Source organism: Conger conger, chromosome 1 (assembly GCF_963514075.1).
Source record: "Conger conger chromosome 1, fConCon1.1, whole genome shotgun sequence".
Classification (NCBI taxonomy): domain Eukaryota; kingdom Metazoa; phylum Chordata; class Actinopteri; order Anguilliformes; family Congridae; genus Conger; species Conger conger.
This window is the reverse complement of record NC_083760.1, coordinates 84240547-84264339: the sequence shown is the minus strand read 5'-3', so window position 1 is coordinate 84264339 and position 23793 is coordinate 84240547. Positions and strand designations below refer to the sequence as shown.

Here is a 23793-nt window from a genome sequence, read left to right as displayed (position 1 = left end):
ACTTGAAGCTGAGTCAGACTCCACGCTATTAATAAAAGCCATCTGGGTCAGGGTCTCGCCCAGCACTGGGGCCCATAAATCCACACCCTGCGCAGGAGATCCAGAGTAAAAACCACTCAGATCTCCAGAAAATGGAGCCAGATAACTGCCGAGGGGAAGCCCCTGCCTGGCAAAACACCACGTGCACACACACACACACACACACACGCACACACACACACACGCACGCACACACACACACACGCACACACACACACACGCACACACACACACACGCACACACACACACACGCACACACACACACACACACACGTACACACACGTACACACACGTACACACGTACACACACGTACACGCACACAGAGACAGACAGACAGACATGCACACAGACAGACAGACACGCACACAGACAGACACGCACACACAGACACAGACACCGGCACCGGCACACGCACAGACAGACACGCACGCCCTGAGACGCACGCACGCACGCACACAGGCACACACGCACACAGAGAGACAGACAGACAGACACACAAGTCACAAATAACAAGTCACAACATCCTTGGCTCTATGCTTCTTTCAGGAGTTCCTGATGGTTGTGTTCCCCATGTTTCTGTACATTTTTCTTTTCTTTTTTGTCAACTCTTGGAACCACCGAGGCTGAGCCTTGCACAAGAACCCTGCAGGTCTAGGGTCTGAACCAGGGGCACTAACAGTAAATGGCTCACAGCCTTCATCAGCTCAAGGGCAATTGTGAAAAGATGATATTGGCCTCCATGTCAGAGGTCCCCCCCCACCACCTCAGAAACCCTCTGGCTCTTTCCGTTTTGTAGGGAGAGAAATACTTCTTTGCCAACTCGAAGGATAGGGCTCCCTAGGAACAATGTTCTTCGCGGCACAACCCATGACAAAAAGGCAGTTGGTGGAGTGTACCGGCAGTTCTTTGAACTACAGTACCCATGAGCCCTTGGTGGAGTAGCCTCACCAATACGCACTGAGTACCTCGGTTGTCCTGTGTTAAGAGCCCACAGGTGGCATGAATGACATGTCACAGACGTGTAGCCATAACCCGGACTGTACTTTCCGTGCGTATGAAAGAGGGAGAGAGGGAGAGAGAGAGAGAGAGAGAGACACAGAGAGAGAGGGAGAGAGAGAGAGAGAGCAGTTTTGAATGTTTAATGGTCTTTCCGTGATGGAACAGCCCGTGTCAGAGGGGATACCGTGAGCAGAAGCAGCAGGGGAGAGGAGCGGGGTAGGTGGGGTGCAGGTTTGTTTGTCTGCCGGGAGATACGCGACATCCAGGGCCGGACTGGCTCTCGGTCACGCAGGTGGCACGAGGGCTCTGCACAATAACATGTTTTTGCTTGAGCTTGCGTCACCGGCAGGGGAGGGAGGAGGAGGAGGAGGAGCAGGAGGAGGAGGAGGAACGGGGCGGGGGAACGAACAGTCTTTCTGAGTGTGAAGTCTGACACTACACCCCTCCCCCCTGTCTGTCAACTCCCACGACATCTGGTCATCATGCCCCCCCCCCCCCAACACAACACACGCACGCGCTCACGTACATTACATTTGCGACTTTAATGACGAGTAAAAACATCGCTTAGTTCAACTTAAGAGAAAGTCATACGAAGGGGGCATTTAAACTGAAGACCAGAACGGTACCGCGACATGGGTGGCTCCCACTGGCCCTAGCTATTACTGAGCGTTTATCTCCCAAGTGATTCTTACTTCAGCCTCAATTACATTCCTCAGGACTCCCACAACACGCAAAGAGAGAGAGAGAGGGGGGCCGCTTACACACCCCTCTACACGCGAAAAATTCTAAAAACCAACGCAAGTGAAGCCATCCCGCTGAACATTTCAGCTGACAAACTTCTTTATCACACACCATGTTCTTGGCCATCCCCAAATTTCAAGAGCTGTACAAACCGGGGAACTCTGACCAATGATGACTTGTCACTGAAGGAGAAAGCTAGAATTCATCTTATTTATTTATTTCTTACATATGCACCAAAGTTTCTTCCCAAGCAGGAAACTGCAAAAAATCGAACAAGTGTTAAAAAAATTAAAAAAAGAGGGCGTAGCCCGTACACAAAACATTCCCTCAGATGCGCGAGACAACGCAAGCACGGCGGGTGACAAACAGCCGCTCTACCTTTAGACCGCGGTCCCGTGCACGCTCCGCTAATCAGGAACCACAGCGCCGCTTAAGGGGGTGTGCGGGGGAGGGCAAAGGTCGGGGCGTGCTGTATTGGGGGGGGGGGGGGGGAGAGGCCGTTTGTGAGAATTTATTTTCCCCGCACAGACAAGAGACACACCCTCTCCATCTCAGGGGAGGAGGAGGAGGGCTCTTCTTTGGCCGTTCACTCCCGCTAAGTTACACTCACGGACGCCACGTGCACTGTGCCGAGCGGCCGGTCTACCCGGTTACAGTTTATTTTCCACCGCCAGTGCACTGAAAGCAACATGATGATGATGATGATGATGATGATGATGGCGAGACGGCCAAGGCAGGGCCTGCGCGTATTGCCTTTCAGTTATATCCATCAGACCATTACTCACGAGCCTAAAAGTCAGGACTTGTGTATACATAGAAGTGGTGGGCCAACGATGCCGAAACGCAAATAGACAGCGGCAAAGTCAGGTGGATACACGGGTATAAATAACGGCACGGATAAATACGCTCAATTAGGAGGAACGGCTGATGAGTTACACCTAAACGACCCTCCCACCGTGCACAGCCGCGCACGCGCGCACACACACACACGCGCACACACGCACACACACTTTCCCGCTTTCGTAGAAAGAGAACAGCGAGGACGGCATCGAATTACGGTTGACAATTACGGCCCGGGCTTTGATTTACAATTGCGCCGCTAAATTGCCATTACTCGGAAGTGATAATGGAGGCATTAAAAAGTTATGCACACTCCGCTATAAACATGAATGTTTCAAGTGTCACCATCTTCCATCAGCGCCATCCCGCTGCTAGACCGTAACATTAAGGGCTGGCCATGACGTTGAGCTTTTCTGCATTGCTGAGCCGTGCCTAAGCTCACGTCTTTGCCAGTTTCTGTCATCGAGGGGGGGAAGGGGACCGCCCTTGGCCCTGTAAAAACGCCTCTGGATATGCCTCATTGTAGGCTCTTAACCGATCAGGCCCCAGATCAAACAGGCTCTACCAGCAGTCCTAGTTAGTCACATTTGTCAGCTGTGGAATTAGCGGGTGGCTATGAGGCTGATGCACTGTTCTGAGCAGACCATGCATTCAGTCAGCCAAGCGGGAGGTTTATTTTCTGCCCCCCCACCCCCCCAAGGGAAACCTCCTTCTGAGACTGGAATCAGGCAAGTTACATGACACAGAGCTGCAGTCTGGTCAAGACACTAACGCAATCCAATTGAGACGTTAGAAAGACATGTCTGCATTTTAACCCGACACCACGGCAGTGGCAAGGAGAACTGAAGGAATCCAACAAGAGTCCTGTATTAAAAACGTCTCCCAGGGAACTCATGGGAACTTTCATCGTTATTGTTCAGGTGCCTGCTTCAGGAAGGGCGTGAAATGGTTTTGTCCGAGGCTGCCATGGGAAAGCTTAAAGCTTGGGAAATACTGTCAAGGACAAGCTCAAGGTCAACAGAGAAGTGCCACCTTCTACATGGACATGCACTTGAAGTTCCACCCAACTTTTGGGAGGATGAAGTTCTTCCACTCTTACAATAAAGATCCTTTCTTACAAAAAATGTCAGCATTTGGAATTCCCACATTTCAGTTTTTTCTACCGCTAGGTGAGAGACATATCTGTTTGTAAAGGGTCAGATTAAGCAAATGCGACTCAATTGCCTTAAGTTGCTAAATGATTACAAAATGCCCGATTCTTTTAAAACCTTCCCCTGAACTGCGCCTGAGCAAACCCAGGCTTGCAGTCTGCGGCAGCGCGTTATGAATTTGTCCCTTCTCACGCTGGGGCTCCTCTCTCTCTCTCTCTCTCTCCCTCCGTACCAACTCGCACACTTCCGTCCATTGAATACTCCTGGCTGCACATCCACAAGCTGCTTCCTGAGGCACAGTGAATTGAAACGCACTCAGTTCAACGCGCGGCTGCAAACGCAAACGAGTCTCATTACCACAACAAACTGGAGCCGCGCATTCCTCTTTCAGCCACGGGTTTTTGGCTGAAAGGTTAAAACAGTTGGTTCCACAGAATACCAATTGGGCCGAGCCAAAGAATATGACCCTTGGTTATGGCGACAAGTCAAAATGAGATGCGTGTCCACTCCGCCATCTTGTGCGGCAGGTCACCTAAACTGGAGGTGAGCCAAAGCCATTTCCACCGTCAACTGGCTTTGTCTGTCAGCATGACCGCATGACATCAGTTTGACAGGTCAGTTAGCCAAAAGGGAGTTAAGTGCTTAGCTAAAACTCCTAACGATTCAACCCCTATCCTTGGCATAGTCCCGTCCACATTTTAATGGTGTCACGTTGTAAAAAAACATTTGAGCTCTCATCAGATATGCAAATCATCAACACAGTTCACCTCAAACTTTGTGGCGCTGTCTCTGCATAAACAGGAAGGAAGATTCTACGAACGCAGCCTAGCGAGATGCGGTTTAAAATTGGAGAGTAAGTTCCAGCTTACTTGCAAGTAAACACGCTGCATAGGTGCGCAAGTTGGACTGGGAAGACGTTCTGCGGTTTGCAGTCGCAGCAGCCCCGGCAACCGATTCAGCATTCCCATCGGTTGAAACAAACAGCGGCACAAGGGCGAGCATTAGGGCAGCACCCAAGAAGCCTGAGGCAGGTCAGTGGAAACTGGGCCAGTGACAGTCGCTTCCTGACCCAACTGGAACATCCACCACAAGCAGAAGCTAGGAGGTCAGGCGTGCCCCTCTGTCACAGGCTTTCATTCCTGCACCTAGATGCAAAAGGTGCAAACGCATCGCTTTAGGGTACCTTCAATCGACTGCAGGATGTCAATGTGGAACGAAAGATCGGAATCACTACTACACAGCTCAGCTGTGTGAAGTAACAATTGACAAAGGCTTGTTGTGTTTAAATCTAAATGGGGGCATCATTGCCATCAAAAAAATAAAAAATTAATTAATTAAAAAAAACCTCTCGGGGCAAGAGAAAGTGGTCAGAAGGATTCGGTATCCAATCCGAGAGCAATAACAGGAATCAGGTCAGTCAAAGCACTCCGATCTGTAACCTCCCGTTACATACTTGCAACAGCACCTCGCCAATTGGCAACAAGTGAAATTTCGTCAAAACCGTATCGTGAGAATTACCACTCTCACAGTAGCTGAGGTGTAGCCACGGCTGCCGCTAGCATGGCTAACAACGAGCGCTTTCCGCTCCCATCGTACCCCTTGGATCGGGAAGTGAAAACCGTGCGCATTCGCGGAAGCGGGTCACCAATCGCAGCTCCGCGAACGAGGCAAACGCCCCGTCGACTTGGCGCTAATCGGATTGGTGATTGCGAGCGCACGTCACGTCGCCACGTGACAACGGCTTTGGCGCGCCTCGCTTAAGTCCATCGCGACATGGGCCAGGACCACCGCTGCACGGACAAGACGGGGGTAAGCTAAAAACCCCGGGAAATTATTTTAACACTTCTTAAGCCAGCCTTAGAGGTGACAAGCTCAGGCATCCTTTTGGACGTTGCCCAAAGGCTACCGAAAGCTCTCCGCGTGGGACACGTCGCCCTGTGGAAGGGAGCGTAATCCTCCGATCCACCGAAAGCATGGCTAGGTCTTCCCACCCCCCCCCATTCTCGCCTTTCTCTCATCCACTCTGCATTACGTCATCACTGTAATGGTCCACTTTTTCTTTTTTCTTTTTTTTTTTTTACAACTCCGATACCACGCGCTTTTGTTGTTGTACGTGGGTTTTTCAAGATGATGAGCACCATAGCGTAGTCATGGACACAGATCGGAGTCACTCGTGAACCAACCACCAACGAGAGCACCCAGGGTGCTGCAGCTTTGAGACAGACTTCCGAAAGACAAAAACATGGACTTGCCCTCGCAAAGAGACGTGAGAATGACCGTTCAAAACCAACAAATTTCTCGTCGACGTGAAACTGAAAGGCTATTCCGGCCCTGTTAGATCCATGAGCTTGATGAATACGGAAATTTGGAGAATCATTTCTCTCATCTCATTCGGTGATGAGACACATCCATTAGTGAACCACTTCAATTTTCAAAGTTAAAAAGGAACCACTAAAAAGCACGCATTTTTGCAACAGGCTAACAAGACCTACCAAATAAAGCTGTAGTCTCTTAAATTCTCCTGGAGTTAAGGTCTCAAATTAGGACAGTGTGGGGTGAGAGGTTTTAATTCCACCGACCTCCCCCGAGGTTCAAGAGAGACCTCCACATATATCAGTGCTGGAACCAGATCCTTATCCAATATACTACGCTCTAAAAGAGGCTGAGCATGCACCTCAAAACAAGAAAGTTCCAGATTGCAGGGTGAGACCTTGCATTAAATCAGCCTATAACTCAGTACGTGCATTTTGAAAGAAATTATACTAACTTTTCGATGGCTTCCGGAGCAGGTGTGACTGGGGCAGATAGCGGCTCTGATCTGGGTTGCCAATCCAGGATTCGGTCGGTAAGTTCGCAACCATTCTGTTAGAAGGCTGCTGCTTCTCCTCTGAAGTGATCACCATCGGAAACTCTTGTGTGTTGGGTCGTGGTATCCCCAAAAAAAAATTGTGTCAATTAAAGGTTACCGGTTGCGGTACCCAAATTTTACTTTGGAAAAAATAGGGTATGCATCAAGTAATGATAATCCTTGACTGAAATCTTCATTAACTCGGCGATCCAGCAACATACATCCAACAATGAATCAACTCAAGTCGAGACTGGAAAGGCAAATATACATATAGTTTTGATTTGGGTTCCCCGCACAAAAATATTTCTTGATAAGTGAGACAATCCTGAAGCAAGAGAGACAGAAGGAACTGATAAAAGAAAAAGGCACCATATAAACTTGTTTCCAAAAAAGGTCCACTTCTGTCCTTGGTTTTCCCTTTATTACTATTTAACTATCTCTAAGGCAATGAATTGGATATCAGGCAACGATGCTTAATTCAGACGTAAAAATATAATATACTTATTTAATATATTTGTTATATATTTATATATATATACTTCTGTAAGATATAGGATTTTTGTGTATATATGGATGAAATTATTTGGTTACTTGAGTTTACTCCTAAAGCACGACTGTTTTCATGGTTCATGCATTGTCCCGTGACGACTAAAAAGTTCGTTCCACTAACAAAAAAAGGAAAAGAGGAAAAAAAAAAAAGTCAACTTCCAGTTAAGTCATAGACGAGGGAGGAGAGCTTGCTGACCGAGAGAAAGAACCCCCTTCTTGGTTGTACAGTCCGGACAATTCAGCAGCTGACACGGGAAACGGAGCTAAACCTGGAAGTGTTGGTGGGCTGGGAGGAGGGTCTCAATTTCAGGCTAACACCATTTACCCCATCACTCCCCCTAAAAATAGCAATAGCGGCGCTTAGATTCCGTCTAGGTATCCTAAGGGAAACAAATCTGTCAAAAACCAAACTGAGAGTAGCAACTAACGACAGCGCCTATTCTTCCCTGCCTTTTTTTCAGTTTCGCCTCAATCCTTGAATTCAGAGGAACGATCCGGGGAAAGAGAGAAAAGTTTAAATCTACCTCTTAAACAAGCGTTTTCTTATCAACCCTGTCTGCCATACACGTACACATGAAAAATACACGATCACGAACTCCACTTTTTTTCCGGAACTAGCTCAGGTCCGCAGATCTCCACTATAGTGACCTTACACTTTGACAGGTCGTAGGAGGGGGGGGGATCAAAACACGGCGACTAGGTAAATATTGACTATTGTGATAAATATTTTCGTGCGCAGGGGAGAGGAATCCTACACGTGCACACAAAACGCAATATGCAAAGTGCTGTAGTGCGACTGTAATCCCAGGCACCCAAGTAACTGCTTGTATTTCTCCAAAGTTAAGGGGTAGCAACCCACGAAAAGCGAAAATCTAAACGTTAATGCACCTGCGGTCGAGTAAGCTTAAAAGAGATAGCCTCCCATTTTTGTTTTGCATTATGATGTGCCTTTAAAACGCAGCTACAAACTGTACGCCCCTTTCAACTCAGTTTGGTCTAAGCTATTTGCTTTAGCTAGCTGAGCTAGCCATGCGTTGCATTTGGGTAATATTTACAAAAAAGATCCACACGTCTGAAAACAGATATTCCACATTATGCTTTCCTTATTTTGGTCGGTTTCGCTTCAGCTTCAAAAAGATAGGACCTCATTCCTTCTGGTTGTATTCCCCGTCACCGTCTCATATGCATATACTGTTGCTAGCTATTGCTCACAAAAAGGCCGCTATTGCACGTCTTCCTGAAAACTCGGTGATCCCCGCAGAAACGAGACAACTCCGGATCAAAACTCCCAAATTCCTCGGTTCAGAATAAAGAAAGGCTAGCGACGTTCAGTCCTGTGGCTTCCATTCCGCACAGCCTCCGCAGGCTATTCTCTGCCAGCCGGTGTTGAGATAGCTTCCGTCTGGGGCTCCGTCAACTGCCCTCCGCCGCTTGTCCTTTTCACTTCGCACTCTGTGCGCTCGTTGCCCTCAAATCCCTTTCTCTCGCAGGATTTTTCTCCACCGAGTCTTTCCCACTCGAGCAGCTTTACATCATATTCGCCGCTTTCCCTGAATTCGCTCCCTGTTAGCTGTTCTCTCTGGCCGGCTCTGGATCCACACCCTGCGATGGGGAATGTTCCAAGAGCAATCCTAGCGCGGGGGGGAACCGGAGACATGGACTCCGGAGAGGAGGGAGCTTAGTTGACGCAGCTCTCGCGCATAAATGTTTAAACGCTTTAACTGGCGGGCTATCTGGTGTGCCGTTGAACGGCACCGAACAGTTGATCAGTTTGGTTCGCTTATTTGCAGTAATGTACGTCTGCTGGTGATGTTTAGAGAACTAAAAAAAACATTTAATTCAAACCTGACACACGAAGCAACCCCCGTTCCGGAGTAGTTGAACCACCAAAGCGCTCCTCTCCATTTATAGTAACCCGGCAGATATATATACTGTATATATATAGACAGAGAACTACGCTGAAGGCGCAACCCCGAGTGCGTGTGCCCATACAAGCATTCGCGACAAGACCCCAACCCCCCCCCCCCCTCTTTCAGTCCCCAAACACACAGGCACCCCCGTACATTGATTCTTCAAAAGGTGTAGCAACGGGTCCGCTCTGGTATCAGGCACAGGCGATGTAATAACAACCGGAAAAAATAGCCACCAAATAGGACAAATTAAGAATCCTTAGTGACAGTTTGTCTGTTTACTGCATGCGTACTAACAGTTCAGATGACAAATAAGTTGCAATACATTCGCAGGGGTGCCTACTCATAACTTGGCCATTAGGCTAATCTCAAACACCTAAACAACAGGTCAGCATCAAACACGGCCTTAAAGCAATAGCTGCTTACTTAAATACATGTGGACAAAACATCAAATCTTCCCATACAATTACTAAAAGCTATGGGCTATCACAAACGCTTTAGTTGCTGAACTAGTTATAGGGAAATGAGAGGGCGAGTGTTCACTCAAAAACTTTTAGAGGGTACATCACACTGACGGCAGAGTGAGGTTTTTCTCTCATAAGTGCCTTCGCTTGTGTAAGCCTCCCTTGGCAGCATATGCCCTTTAAAATAATATTAACTTTTCTGTGCTAAAGCGCGCGCACAGACAAACCCTCCTTTCCTCTTTGCTGTCCTCCGCTACAACCCTCCCCTCCCTGACGCGCGTTCCTCGATTAAGAACACCACCCACCCCCTGTTTGCGCGTTCTCAGACTGTTGCTATCCGACGCCACGGCAGCTTCCGCGGGATTGGTCAGACAAGGTCGCGTCGGCAGCTTGGATTGGAGTGGTGAAGCGAGTGGGCGGAGACGGGAGAGAGGCGGTTGCCCTGTCCCCCTCTCTCTCCGCTGTCTCTAAACGACACGCAGAGGCAGAATGACGTGCCCGCGCAAATGGTAAAGACTTCAGGTAGATAGGATAGCTAAAGCGGGGGGGGGGGGGGAGAGGGGGGCCGGCAAACAACCAAAGCAAAGTAATCGCAACGCATATGTGGTGTGGGTACAGTCATAACCGCAAAAATGGACGAGGAGCAAAATTATTATTTTTTAAATCGTGCTACAACTGAGCGCAGAACCTACACCGATCTTTAAATGATAATTCCGCGCACTTTCAATACAAACTTCAAAAACACAACAATTCAGACTCTCAGAATCTCAATGAAATGCAAGTCAAAGCATGATGTGCAATTCATATGTGCCTATGTGTGCGTTTCAGCTAAAGAAGCCCCTTAAGATGAGGACAAAGGTCACTCCTTGTCATTAGTTCACGACTGTGCGCACAAAACAATACTGATTAGCCTATGCCCAAGCAACCCACTGATAAACCAAGTGGAGTTAAAATGCACAAACTTTCATGACAACAACATACACATGAAGTCAATGGCCATTGTCTTTAGGCTATACAGTGTAAAGAGGGTTATGACAGAGTCCCTATTATGTGTGATTTGAACACAGCTGGGGGAAGGGGACTCAAGGCATAAAAAAAAATATATATATATATATAAAAATTATAACACAAGTTGGATCTCACACGATCTTACCCAAACCATTTATTCGTTTTATACAGTACTTACACATGAATTTGGCTTATTTGGACACAATTTGGAAAACCGGGTCACCTGAATTACAACGTAAAATGTTTGCCTTGTTTAAATAACATTTTAAAATACGCAAATCGCCATTAAACCGTTAAACAAATTTTTTTACAAATGAATGACATAACTGGCTTCATTGAAAATCTTTATCACAATTCTAGATATCTATAAGACATTTTTTTTATTCTTCTTTATGTGTGAGGGGAATAGATTTCAGAAGAAATGGGGCCATGTTTAAAAATCTCGCTAGGAGTCATTAAAGTACAGTAAAAAGCAAGGACAACTGCCCATTTACCGTTATCAATGCAAATCCAAAGATTTTTATGTATATATATTTTAAACCTACTACGTAACTATTCAAACACGCTGATTGTCATTTCGCTTCCAACTACTTTTAAACAGTGTTGCGATGGGAAACAATTGTACACGCGTAAGCAGTACGTTTCCTGTAAGATGACACAGGGATTGGCCTCATACATGGGAGGGGGGGTTGGGGGGGAGCAGAGAGTGAAGTAATGCTATAACAATCTCACGCTAGTCCTTTGGAACGTCTGAAAATAATTCTCTCTGACACACGTGGAACCGCTACAGCAACCACTGTTCTCCGATTTGAGGATCCCAACGCCATCAATATAGTTCATTCCTCTCCCTGTTCTGCCCTTAAACTGTAGCAACTGAAGAGATTTGATGGGGGGGGGGGGGGTTATGTGCATGCTTCCACTGTGTTCAGGTTATGTGCATGTTTCCAACGAAGAAGAAAAAAATCGATCATTTACTTTATTGCTGACAGAATTACTGTCGTCATGCATCTGGGCAGTACAGTATCTCTCACCTCCCGATTTGCCCAAAAACTTGTGTAATAGCATTACTTTGTGCATACTGAACTGTGCTCCCATCCCCTCCCGTTCGTCTTTCTCTTTTGTCGAGGGAAACTGCTCATTGAAGATACAGCACTGAGGTAAACGCATATCAACTGCGTATTGTGGGTCAAAGGGCTTGCATATTGAGGCACGAAGTGAGACCACGGGGGTGTGGACACACCCAGAACAACCCTGTATGGTTTACACGTATGGGCGGGGGGGGGGTTATATAAAAAAAGATTCAAATGCTACTTCATGCTTTAAATCGCCAAAATAATAATAATCATATGTATATAAATAAATACAGAAAATATACGGAATATAACTCGAATGGTTCTGTATTGTCCAATATGTATTGCTACAAGTATCGCAGTGAAAAAAAATCCGAGGCATCTCCGGAAGAAGTCCGTGCAGCTGATGAGAGCACAAGACTCTCTCGACATCACAATTTACCCTGCTTTCGAGTGAACGGGGTACAGGATGTGAAGGGTTTTCAAACATGACATACAATCCGCACAGGTCCCATTTATAACCGAGAATGTTGGTCATATGCTAACCGTGCACCAGTTCATCGAAGTTAACTGGCTAGCAACTTGGTGTATTTTTTACCCTCTCCCTTCGTACGCAAAAGCGCACGCGCACCCTTTCAATCTAAAGGCAAGATGTGACTTAACAAGTGGCTACAATGATAACAAACATCGGATATGAACCCAATATTAAAAATAAAAAAAAACTTCGTTTAGAAGTCAGCAAACTAGTTCGCTACAGTTGTTTCTATCCGTCGGAAACATGGTGAACACTCGCTCCTGCCGTGACAGCTTCCACTGCCTTCGTCTGTCATTAACCGATATGGATTTTATACGTAGAAATGTACAGATAAATGTGTACGTGTATGTGAGCTGGTTCTCGGGAGGGAATGTGACTCGGTTCCAATAAATCACGTTTGCAAAGCTCCCAGACACCCGAGATTAAAAACGCAAGGCGAAGATTCCGGGACTCACGTGCCTTGCAGCAAAATTCCACCCGGCAACTACACACTGTACCATGGCAACAAGCCCGCCATTGGTCCTGGCTACGTTTTGAAATGACCAATGGGAGGGCCGGCAGCGGGTGATGCGTGTTGCTAGGTAAACATGATGCAGTGGGAAGATACGGTAGTCGAACTCCACTGAAAAAGCCAGCAAGCACAAGAGGAACGAAGGGGTAACACAGCGGCGAATTACAATTACTCTGCGGGGAGGTTGCTGGGGTTGTGTTTCAGTTCTCTCATACAGCTGGGGGAGTTTAAAACGTTTATACAGCGTATACTTTTTACACGATTCCTCCATATACCCCCTTCGTTATTCATTAAAAAACAAAAGTCACTGCTAACAATCCTAGCTACTGTTGCAAGCTGAGAGGATACACAAAACGTCGCTCTGCTATATTTCCAACTGCCTTATCTACAGGCAGAAAATCCAAATATATATCATAGCTCTCATAGCCAACTATTTATTGGCAACCTGCCGGTGTACCGACAAGGAAAACCTGACAACTAAATAAGGTTGGAGTGCTGCTTTAACCGGCGGTCCCCAAATTTCTGAAATAGACTTTAAACATGTCAGTTGGCCACCCAACGCCTGTTTTAGACTACTAAATGCGGTCATCTACTGGCTAACACAAAAAAAAAAAAAAAAACTGGAAAAAACAGACAGTATGTTACTTGATCAAAATACATGAAACGTACCATCTTGTACAGCAAGGAATGACCAAAAAATTGGTCAAATATTACTGGTTTGAGAGCTGCCCTTTCGAGCACAAGCAACCTAGAACAAAATATTAATGAATCACCAAAGATATAGGAAACTTAGTCACACATTCTTAAAAGTATGCAGTACATCATTTACAATTAGACATGATACAACCATGCACCGCTACAAGTCTTATAATTATTATTTTTATAAACTTTATGCTTGCTCAAAGTGTAGACTTGAAATCACAAAATCGCAGCATTCATCACACCGCCCTTGCTTAAACCCTAGAAAATTGTTTAATAAAACTGTTGCCGAAGTTTTGAGAAACAAATTCACATTGTTGACCATTTGAAAACAAAGTTACACACATGCCTAAATAGGCCACATTTTCATTGATGATTTTAAAGGTTGGATCTTCTGTTACAATGCAATGAAATTCATCCAGAACCTCTCCTGGATCTGGACTTAGCACTGAAAACCAAAAGTAGTAGACCGTTATCTTTTAATTACAATGCAAACAACTACTGGCCTTAATTTCCCTCAACGGTGACAAATAAATCACGCACACGTATAGTAGGGAATGGTGGGAGATGGTGTAATTCTTAGCACCTCCAAACACAACAGCAATAATTCATATCATGCTTCACAAACATATCAACCATCTCTGATCCAGATAAGCTTTAAGTTGCACTTCCCAGCCGGCCATATTGTATGCAGTTTGAAGTTACATGTGACAAAAATGGCCCAATGTTGCTACTGCAAGTGAGTTCTGCCAAGAAACCCAAGTGCATTCAGAGACTCAAGTTTAACACAACTGGAGTTTGAAGTTTCACCCATAAATAGGTCCAGGGCAGGTCTCAGCGAGGACAGGTTTAGAAAAGACCTCCAGTCTGCCTGTTACCAGGGCCACACAATTAGCTCAGCAAAACATATTAAGCAACCATGAAGTCACATGTAGAAAGAATAAAGGTTTCAGTTTGAAAAAAACAAAAAATAAAAAAAATAAAACAGTGAACACAGATGGAATTCTGCAAGAATTTCTCTTGAAATTTTTCACAAACCATTTCAGATGCTCCAATTTGGTGCCACTTGCTAGACTGGTACGCTACAAGCATTTACATTATATGAGGTGGTTAATAATGTGTTTTCCAAGCTAGGGAACTCATAGGGACACAAAGGTGTATTGCCTCATAACACTTCAATGTTCAAATGGTGATTCCTGGTTTTCCATCATTATCCAACAAATCCCAGAGGTTTATAAAACATGAAAGGAAAAAAAGAAGAAATCAATGAGTCATAACTCCTAAGGCAACAAATGACCCTTCGTATCCCCCTGTCCATGTACCTGTTGACCCTCACTTCCTAAATACAGTTCAGAGAAAAGGTGCTAAAATCTGCAGGCTATTCTAATACTGGGGTGGAAGCGACTACATACACCGTCAGGATGTGGATGAGTGTGTGCGTGTGTGCATGTGTGTGTGTGCGTGTGTGCATGTGTGTGTGTGCGCGCGCGCACGTCTGTGTGCTTGTGCACGACCCTCTTCATGGAGAGACACACAGGAGAATCCCCACCGTTAATCCCCGATCCCTCCCCTTTCAGTAATGACCTTTCACCTGGAAAAGTGCGCACACGCGGGCGTGCGGACAAAAGAGCACCGCTGCATCGGCGCAGAGTGTGCCGAAGACTCATCAGAATTTGGATTTAGTACCTTCGACACAATATTAATTGTCACAGAAGCATGCATGCAGTTGTGCTTATGTTATAATATGGCATGGTCAACAATGGAGGGATTAAGGTTTTTTTTTTTTTCTTCCTTTAGGGGTCAGTAAGAGTTTATGATGAGATTGGGTTGCTGTTGGGATATTCCCACAAGTGTCAGTGGCAATGGGCCAGGTATGACACTGTGCCAAAAGGTAGGTTCACTCCTGGAATTTATCGGGGGGGTGGGGAGGGCGGAGGGGGTGATGTCCCAGGAGAACAGAATCAGACCTGGTGTTTGTTAAAAGTAGGTATTGACCCCAGTTGGAACAGAAGTCTATGACATCACTGGGATAACTCCAGGGCCAGGACGATGAGCCAGCGAAGTAGATTACGGGGGTGTAATACAGGCCAAAGGTTGCAATGATGCTGAGTGTTGGTGGGTCCCCATCTCTGCTGCCCCTAGTGGCTAAATGGTTCACTGCAGAAAATAATGGCTTAGATAAGCAAGAGCACAGACAGAGCTGCATTTTCATAGACCCAGATTAGCACTAATCGCAAACTACTGCGCCTAGATATGATCCAGTTAAGCTGATCTGGGACTGGTGCTGATAACGGACTGAGACGCACCTACAGTGCAGAAGTGTCTGAGAGTTTCCAGATTTGCAGACACCCAAGTCAGCTTGTCAACACAGGCACCTACCCATCACCGAATTACACACCTTGTAAAGTTTATGAATCTCGCAATGATATAGCCATTCTATTCTACTATATTGGACAGACACCCCTTAGCCAGTGGGACCTAAATGTCATTTTAGTTGAAGAGTTTATTTTTCAGGAACGTACTTATGAAGACAGCGGGAACTACAAACACACACAGACTTGCTGAACTGTACAACAAACACAATTACACAGCAGCTCACACATTGCCTTGCTCAGGGTTAAAACGGCATTCAGCCAAGTACAAAAAACATATGCACTGGGTTATTCCAATGCCCCCGAGAGTCACCAGCTCACAGAAATTAGAGCCAATGATGTCATTCGACCCTTTAGCCTTTAGCCACCTTTCACAGAAATAATGCTGGTGGAAATGCCAAGATAAGTGTCTTCCGTCAGATATAGATAAAGATTGGATACCTCTCCCAATGCCCCCCCCCCCTACAGAAGCAGTGATTAAGAACAGGGAAACAAGTTTAAGTGTTAAGCGCTAAACCCCCTCCCTCAGTGGAGTTAAAATAAGGAATTTGGGGTTTACCGATAGATCCTTGCCCCTCCCCCCTTCCCACATTCCTGCGAATCATAAGTGAAGCCAAAAAAAAAAAAAAAAAAAAAAAACATTTCATATCATTCTGATACTGTGCCATGAACATTTTGGTGGCCCTATTTGGACGGGACAACTTTCTCCAGGGGAGGTTGGGTAATTCTGTGCATCATACGCTTTTCACACACCATCTTGGTGATAACTACGGAGCAACTTCCCTATCTTGTGGGTACTCCGATCAATTAAATCTCATCCAAATTGAAAGCTTGATTTTAAGCCTGTGAGTTACATACATTTCTTTTTGTGAATGTGCTCTTGGGGATCTTTTCCTCATCATCATCATCATCATCATCATCATCCTAATGCGCTGCAAGCCAAACGGGTCCGACAGTCTGCTGGATATCAAGGCTGTTTTTTTAAACAATCTTTCCCCGACTTCACTAGCATAGATAGCATTAAAAAAAATGCTACTAGTTATAATGCCTGCCGTGATCCCCAGTCATTAGATGAAAAAATAAATAAATATATATATTAATTAATAAACAAACAAATAAATAAAAATTAATTAATTAAATCCATGAAGTGAGCATGATGCTGCAGACTGTTCAGATTGGCCGCTGTATTGACAGTGATCTTCTAATGAGGTGTCGCATGACATCCGGAGACTCGGCACTCGCACCTCTGTACTGTTGGCGAGAAACCAGTGATTCCAATCCTGTCCGAATCAGTTCATGAAATGACAGACGTTCGGGAAACCAGTGCAGTTCCAGAACCAATGTAACGCTATCGGATCAATTCAAACATAGCCTTTATAACTTTTTAAGTCAGAAACGCAAAGTAAATTACTGAAAATTACACATCTGAAATGCCATATAAAGTGTTTTAAACGACTGCAGATGACGTTGTTAGGTTAACATGCGGTCATCGCACATGGTAATTTGTGTTTTTAGAAAATATCTATTGCCGTTTGTGACCGAGCACAGGACAGTGTATGAAAGGCCAGGTTTAACAACACTAACGTCTGAAACGATGCTGAATTTTGAGCAAGGCCTTGATGTGAACTGAAGAGAACCAAACCCCCCAACCCCAAAAAAACCAAAAAAACATTTGTCATGATGCAGTCTCCGTAATGCAGTTTAGCACTTAACCTCTGCGACTCTACGGCCAAGGAAGTCGGTGACAACACCAAGCTTCACCGTAACGCGCGGCCACTTTAAAAGGCCGAATCGGCCACGGCAGAGAGTGCGTGAAGAAGACTGTTCCTGGGCTGCCGGGGTGGGAGGACCGGGGCGGCGCTCTCGCGTTATTTATTTGGCCGTTCTGCATGTTCCCCTATTCACGCGAGGCGCACATTTCAGCATCGATCGCCGCCTCGTTGACTCTGGTCCCACATATCAAAAGGCTGGCGCGGGGGGGTTGATTGACATGAATCTGCCACGGCTGCAGCCCCCTCGCTGGGGCGCCGGTTTAAGGGGAGTGGGTGCACTACTCAAAATACAAACACAATCAATGCCAGCTACTTATCGTACCGGTTGGGTAATTGCCTGGCTTAAGAGAAGATGCAGCCAACGCGACGTTGTACCTCCCCAATAGTCAACCGTGCACGGGCAGTTCCGGATATGTCAAATAAATAATTGAATAATTTGTTATTTAGCTGATGCGTTTATCCAAAGCGACAGTTGATTAGACTAAGCATGGATGTACATGTATATGAGGGTGGGGGAATCACGTTGGTGATGGCCTAACTATTCTACAATCGATAATTGGCTTCATAAAAAGTACAACTGGCAAGTTGTTTGTTGTCACTTTTCAGTGTTGCCACATCAATGTTCAACAGGAAAAAATGCACAGTATTTCATCCGGTAGGCGTGTCAGAGAGAAGGAAACGGTCAAAGAGAGCGATCCACTTCAAACGTTAATGGCTGCAATTACATCCTTCAGGAACACTTGCCTTTGGATCAATTAGCCTAAAGCGTGAGGACAGTGGCACCAGCAGAACACAGGCACTTGTTGCTTGCGTATACTTCAGCCCCTACCAAATAGGGGGTTGGTAGGACCACACTCCTCTCCATCTGCGATCAAGACAACACTTGTGGAGTCGATGTCTTAACCCCTACAGGAGATTCGCACCTAGGGACAGCCACACTGCCAACCAACTAGAAAAAGCTGACAGCCAAGTTAGCTCTTCTAACTTCCTGATGAGGCAGAGGGGTGAGAAGGGAAGCAGGGTGGGGCGGAGAGGAAAGAGGTTCCGGAAATCCTACAGGCAGTCCCTGACAACCAGGGATGGTCCCCAAAGCCACCATAGCCAAGGTTCAACAAAAAGGTACCGCCCCCCTTCCAATGACACCATCTGCAAGGGCAAGGAGATGCCTTAGAAGCTTCCCGGCCTTTTAAACGGCACTCTCCTCCGCATCTACTGCTCTCCAGCAAAACCCAGCATCGCATTGCCTCCGAAGCCGCTGTGTTATCCTATTCCTCCTATACAGCGCATACAATGTGATTAATCTTCGGTTAAGCCGGCCGTAATCTCTAGGAGCTCTGGCTATTCAGTTCTCACTGTGCCAGCCCAGAACTGGCAGGGAGTCTGGCAAGAGGGGTACGCACAGGCATGCCGGCACAGGTCGAGGCGCTTCGGCCGTGGGTTGGCACATAGAGCTGGTCTCCCGCTCCCACATACGCGCACACAGTGTGGGCATTCGCGCACCCTTTTATGCAGGTGCACATGTGGCTGGCACGCACGCACGCACAAAAAGGCAGTCCAACCCATTCGAGTGGAGGCACAGCACAGGGCATGATCAGGTACAGTCGACTGTCAGGTACAGACAAGACACTCACATAGGCGAATGAATGCATTTGACTGACGCTTTCGATCGAAAGTCCACCGACTATGAGGCCCGTGGACAATTTCTGGGGCTGAGGACTGAGCATCCCAACGCTGCAGAAGCAGGTGCAAGCAGCCTTCCTCCCTGCCACAAGCACCAGCATGCCCTGGGACCCACACTTTCCACCCACACCGAGGGCTGCAGGACCAGTGGAGAGCTACTGAAATCTGATCCTAATGTGTGCATATGCACCTGCACAAGCATGTGGATGCATGGGTCTCCACGAGTGAAGGCATGTCTCTCTCTCTCCAAGGGAGAGGGTGTGTGCGCGCGATATCCTCGTACGTTTCTATCCGATACCACATGTGTCCACGTTTCTCTCTTGACGTTAACATGCGTATGACAACACTGTATGCGCACGTCACTGTTTATTCATCTGAGGGTGTGTACATGTGTATGAGGTCCGTGTATGTGTGGGTATATGACGCCCCTGTGCACGTGTGTGTGTGTGTGTGTGTGTGTGTGTGTGTGTGTCTGTGGGTATATGACGCCCCTGCGTGCATGTATGTGTATGACGTCCTTGTGTGTGTGTGTGTGTGTGTGTGTTGCTGCTGGTCTGCTGCTGCCCATTCTCAGTTCTTCCCGTGTTGACCCACTTTCAGCTCCATGTGAGGAAGAAACACTGACCCACCACTGTCCCTGATACAGCTCCTATACACTCAACACTACTGTCCCTGATACAGCGCCTATACACTCAACACCACTGTCCCTGATACAGCTCCTATACACTCAACACTACTGTCCCTGATACAGCTCCTATACACTCAACACTACTGTCCCTGATACAGCGCCTATACACTCAACACTACTGTCCCTGATACAGCGCCTATACACTCAACACTACTGTCCCTGATACAGCGCCTATACACTCAACACTACTGTCCCTGATACAGCGCCTATACACTCAACACTACTGTCCCTGATACAGCTCCTATACACTCAACACTACTGTCCCTGATACAGCTCCTATACACTCAACACTACTGTCCCTGATACAGCTCCTATACACTCAACACTACTGTCCCTGATACAGCTCCTATACACTCAACACTACTGTCCCTGATACAGCGCCTATACACTCAACACTACTGTCCCTGATACAGCTCCTATACACTCAACACTACTGTCCCTGATACAGCTCCTATACACTCAACACCACTGTCCCTGATACAGCTCCTATACACTCAACACTACTGTCCCTGATACAGCGCCTATACACTCAACACCACTGTCCCTGATACAGCTCCTATACACTCAACACTACTGTCCCTGATACAGCTCCTATACACTCAACACTACTGTCCCTGATACAGCGCCTATACACTCAACACTACTGTCCCTGATACAGCGCCTATACACTCAACACCACTGTCCCTGATACAGCTCCTATACACTCAACACTACTGTCCCTGATACAGCGCCTATACACTCAACACTACTGTCCCTGATACAGCTCCTATACACTCAACACTACTGTCCCTGATACAGCTCCTATACACTCAACACTACTGTCCCTGATACAGCTCCTATACACTCAACACTACTGTCCCTGATACAGCGCCTATACACTCAACACTACTGTCCCTGATACAGCTCCTATACACTCAACACTACTGTCCCTGATACAGCTCCTATACACTCAACACTACTGTCCCTGATACAGCTCCTATACACTCAACACTACTGTCCCTGATACAGCGCCTATACACTCAACACTACTGTCCCTGATACAGCTCCTATACACTCAACACTACTGTCCCTGATACAGCTCCTATACACTCAACACTACTGTCCCTGATACAGCTTCTATACACCGATACAGTCCTTGATACAGTGGACGATACACAAAACACAGGCCTACCAATAAGGCAATATTATTTGAACAACACAACGTATGAATGACACCTTCCTGCTACAGTTCCTACTGAAAATGCCCTGATGCTGGAAAAACCTCTCACACTGGGGCACAGCTGTGGCCATCAGAAGTGCATCCAATGTGCAGACACCCCAAGCCACTGTCTTTGTGGCCCACAAGAGACCAAAACTGCACTGCTTGTACATGACCAAGAGCCACACTGCACTTCACTATGGTTACACTACAGAGCGCCAGGCACAGAGTGGACGTGCCCAAGCAACCAGGTCAGCATTAGGCCACAACCAGCCCAGAACCAGGCCAGGGACACATCAGAACCAGAGCAAATGCACAACTAGAGCAGAACCAGGCCAGAAGCAGGGAAGGGACAGATCAGAACCGAACCTGACCAGAGAAAGGAAGGACACAGCAAGGCCGGAACTGGGCCAGAGCAAGACCAGAGACAGATCAGAATCTGACCGGAACAAGGCCAAAAGCAGGCCAGAGCAAGTCCAAAGCAGGGCAAGAGACAAGAGACTACACACTGCAACACACTGTGGATGCCATGACTACAACATACTTACTTCTGGCTGCAGCTTTGCTGGAGAAAAGCAATGCTTACACACACACCCACACACTCACCCACACGGAGGTCCATTACACCCATATAAAGAGAAGAGATCCGGCCCCCACCTCCCTCCCTTCAGTTAAGCACACTACACACTCGCAATATTTAGTAAGCTTACAGCCCATTGGCCACTTCACAAGTTCTGCTTCCTGTGAAAAGAGAGCAGATTTGTCAAAAAATATATATACATTAGTTCCTGCAGCCAGACATAAAATTCAAGGCAAGGCTGATGTGCACACACAGGACACATCTGGAAAAAAAGTAACACACCTGTCTAAAGCACATGGACTGTGCTTGAGACAAGAGTGACCACTCTCTCTGGTCACTTGTTACTGCAAGACACACTGAACCCAGAGAGTCACCGCACACCAAGCACAATCGGCCCAACTAATCACACACCGAACACAAACACAGCGTGCCAACACAGCACACTCAACGCACCGGGATTACAGACACAGCACACTGAACACACAAAAGAGCACAGCAAACATACTGATCAGGAATCACACTACAGTGTATACGGTAGGAACATAGACACAGCACATGCATGAATTTGGTCCACACAGCACTCTAAACTCAACATACTGGGGTGTCTTCCAACAGGGTTGTTGCTGTGATCCTGTATGAAGAAATAGTCCTCATTTGCACTAAATAAGGTTACACAGTTCACACAACACAGACAGCCGTTATGATCACCTGTCATCACAGGGCACGCAGACGTATGCACGCACACACACAGTTTCGGAGTAGCCATCGTCTGCATTTCAAATCGGAGAGCAGAAAAGGTGTCACACCGAAGCGCTTTCCCACATGAACTTCCTGTGGATAACCTTGACAAGTCTTTCATTGTATATGTGAGCAAGGTGTAGGGGTGTACGTCAAGGCAACAGAGCCCTCAGAGAAACAAATTCAAAATCCAAATTAAAGACGGGAAATATCAACAACACACTTTCACACCTGGATCTATTTAACGGAACACTTCACGCCGCCCGACAAATCACGCGAGCCCTTTCGAAGGCATGAGCGGCAGCCTGGTCGAGGACAGGACAGCAGGACCTGCAACAGGTTCACATGACGCCGAAAGGAGAGAGGGAGCGGAAGGTCACCAAAAAATGACGCCACTTGGGGAATTTGAGGACGCTGTGGTCATGCTTCTTGCCGAGTTCCGGTCAGGAAGACCGGGACCCCCACCCTCCCCTCCCGGCAACAAAACACCTCCCAGCTGTCCCTCTGCTCGGGTTACCAGCCACCTCTGTGGAGACAGCAGTGCGCTGGGGGAGGAGGGCGGAGGAAGTGCTTCACAAAGGTACACGAGAGACCAAGATGCCTTCATCATTGACACGCACTGCAAAGACTGATTTTCAGATTTTTCACTCAGTTCCTGAAACAGCCCAATCACTTATTTGATCTTTTGATTTTTTATTAACATGAACTGCTTTTGCAACTGCTGAACCTTTTGTGTTTCGCAGCATCCGTTTGCCAACTAGACAAATACTCAAACCACCCTGTCTGGCACCAACAATCATTCCAGTCACTTAGATTAGATCTCTTCCCTATTTGGACATTTGGTCTGAACAACAGCTGAACCTCATGACCACGTCTGCATGCTTTTATTTATTTAGTTGCCGCCACATGATTGGCTGATTGGCTATTTGTATTAACAAGCTGGTATACAGGTCTATGTAATAAATAGCTCACTGAGTGTATGTCTGAACTAGCATGCATGCACACAGCTGTCTACAAAACCAAAAAAGATGGGACCAAGTATACACTTCGCCCCTGCAGGAATGAAGTTGTGAACCCCTGCTGAACCCTCTTGTAGTTTCGAGAAAGGGGTGGCAGAAGGAACCCCAGGCCTGAGTATCTGGTGAGTATCTTTAATGTCTGCTTCTTGTCTCATTCATTGGTCATTCATCACTGACAAGGGTCAGGGTTCAGGGAACTTTGCTTGGCTGCGTCTTCACAACTGCTGCTGACCCTCACACTGTCACACTGACTTCACTCTTCGCCCTCTTTAAAAAGTGAGACTCTAGACAGACCGCACGCAAACACACACACACGCACACACAGATGCACGCACACACACACACAGACGCACGCACACACGCACAAAGCCAACACTCA

General features: G+C 46.8%; 1 protein-coding gene across 4 annotated transcripts in view; it reads right to left on the bottom strand.

The window, feature by feature from the left end:
* The window catches only part of dyrk1b (dual-specificity tyrosine-(Y)-phosphorylation regulated kinase 1B), a 58389-nt gene that overhangs the window by 23865 nt on the left and 10731 nt on the right, over nucleotides 1-23793 (bottom strand). The window contains exon 1 of one of the 4 annotated variants that reach the window (XM_061240700.1): nucleotides 6541-9068. The exons of 2 other annotated variants lie outside the window; for them this stretch is intronic. In XM_061240700.1, coding sequence (XP_061096684.1) covers nucleotides 6541-6676 — 136 coding nt within the window. In that variant the 5' untranslated portion in view covers nucleotides 6677-9068. Of the gene's footprint in view, nucleotides 1-6540; nucleotides 9069-23793 lie in introns of those variants that run through there. One more of the 4 variants, XM_061240709.1, reaches the window with a different exon arrangement.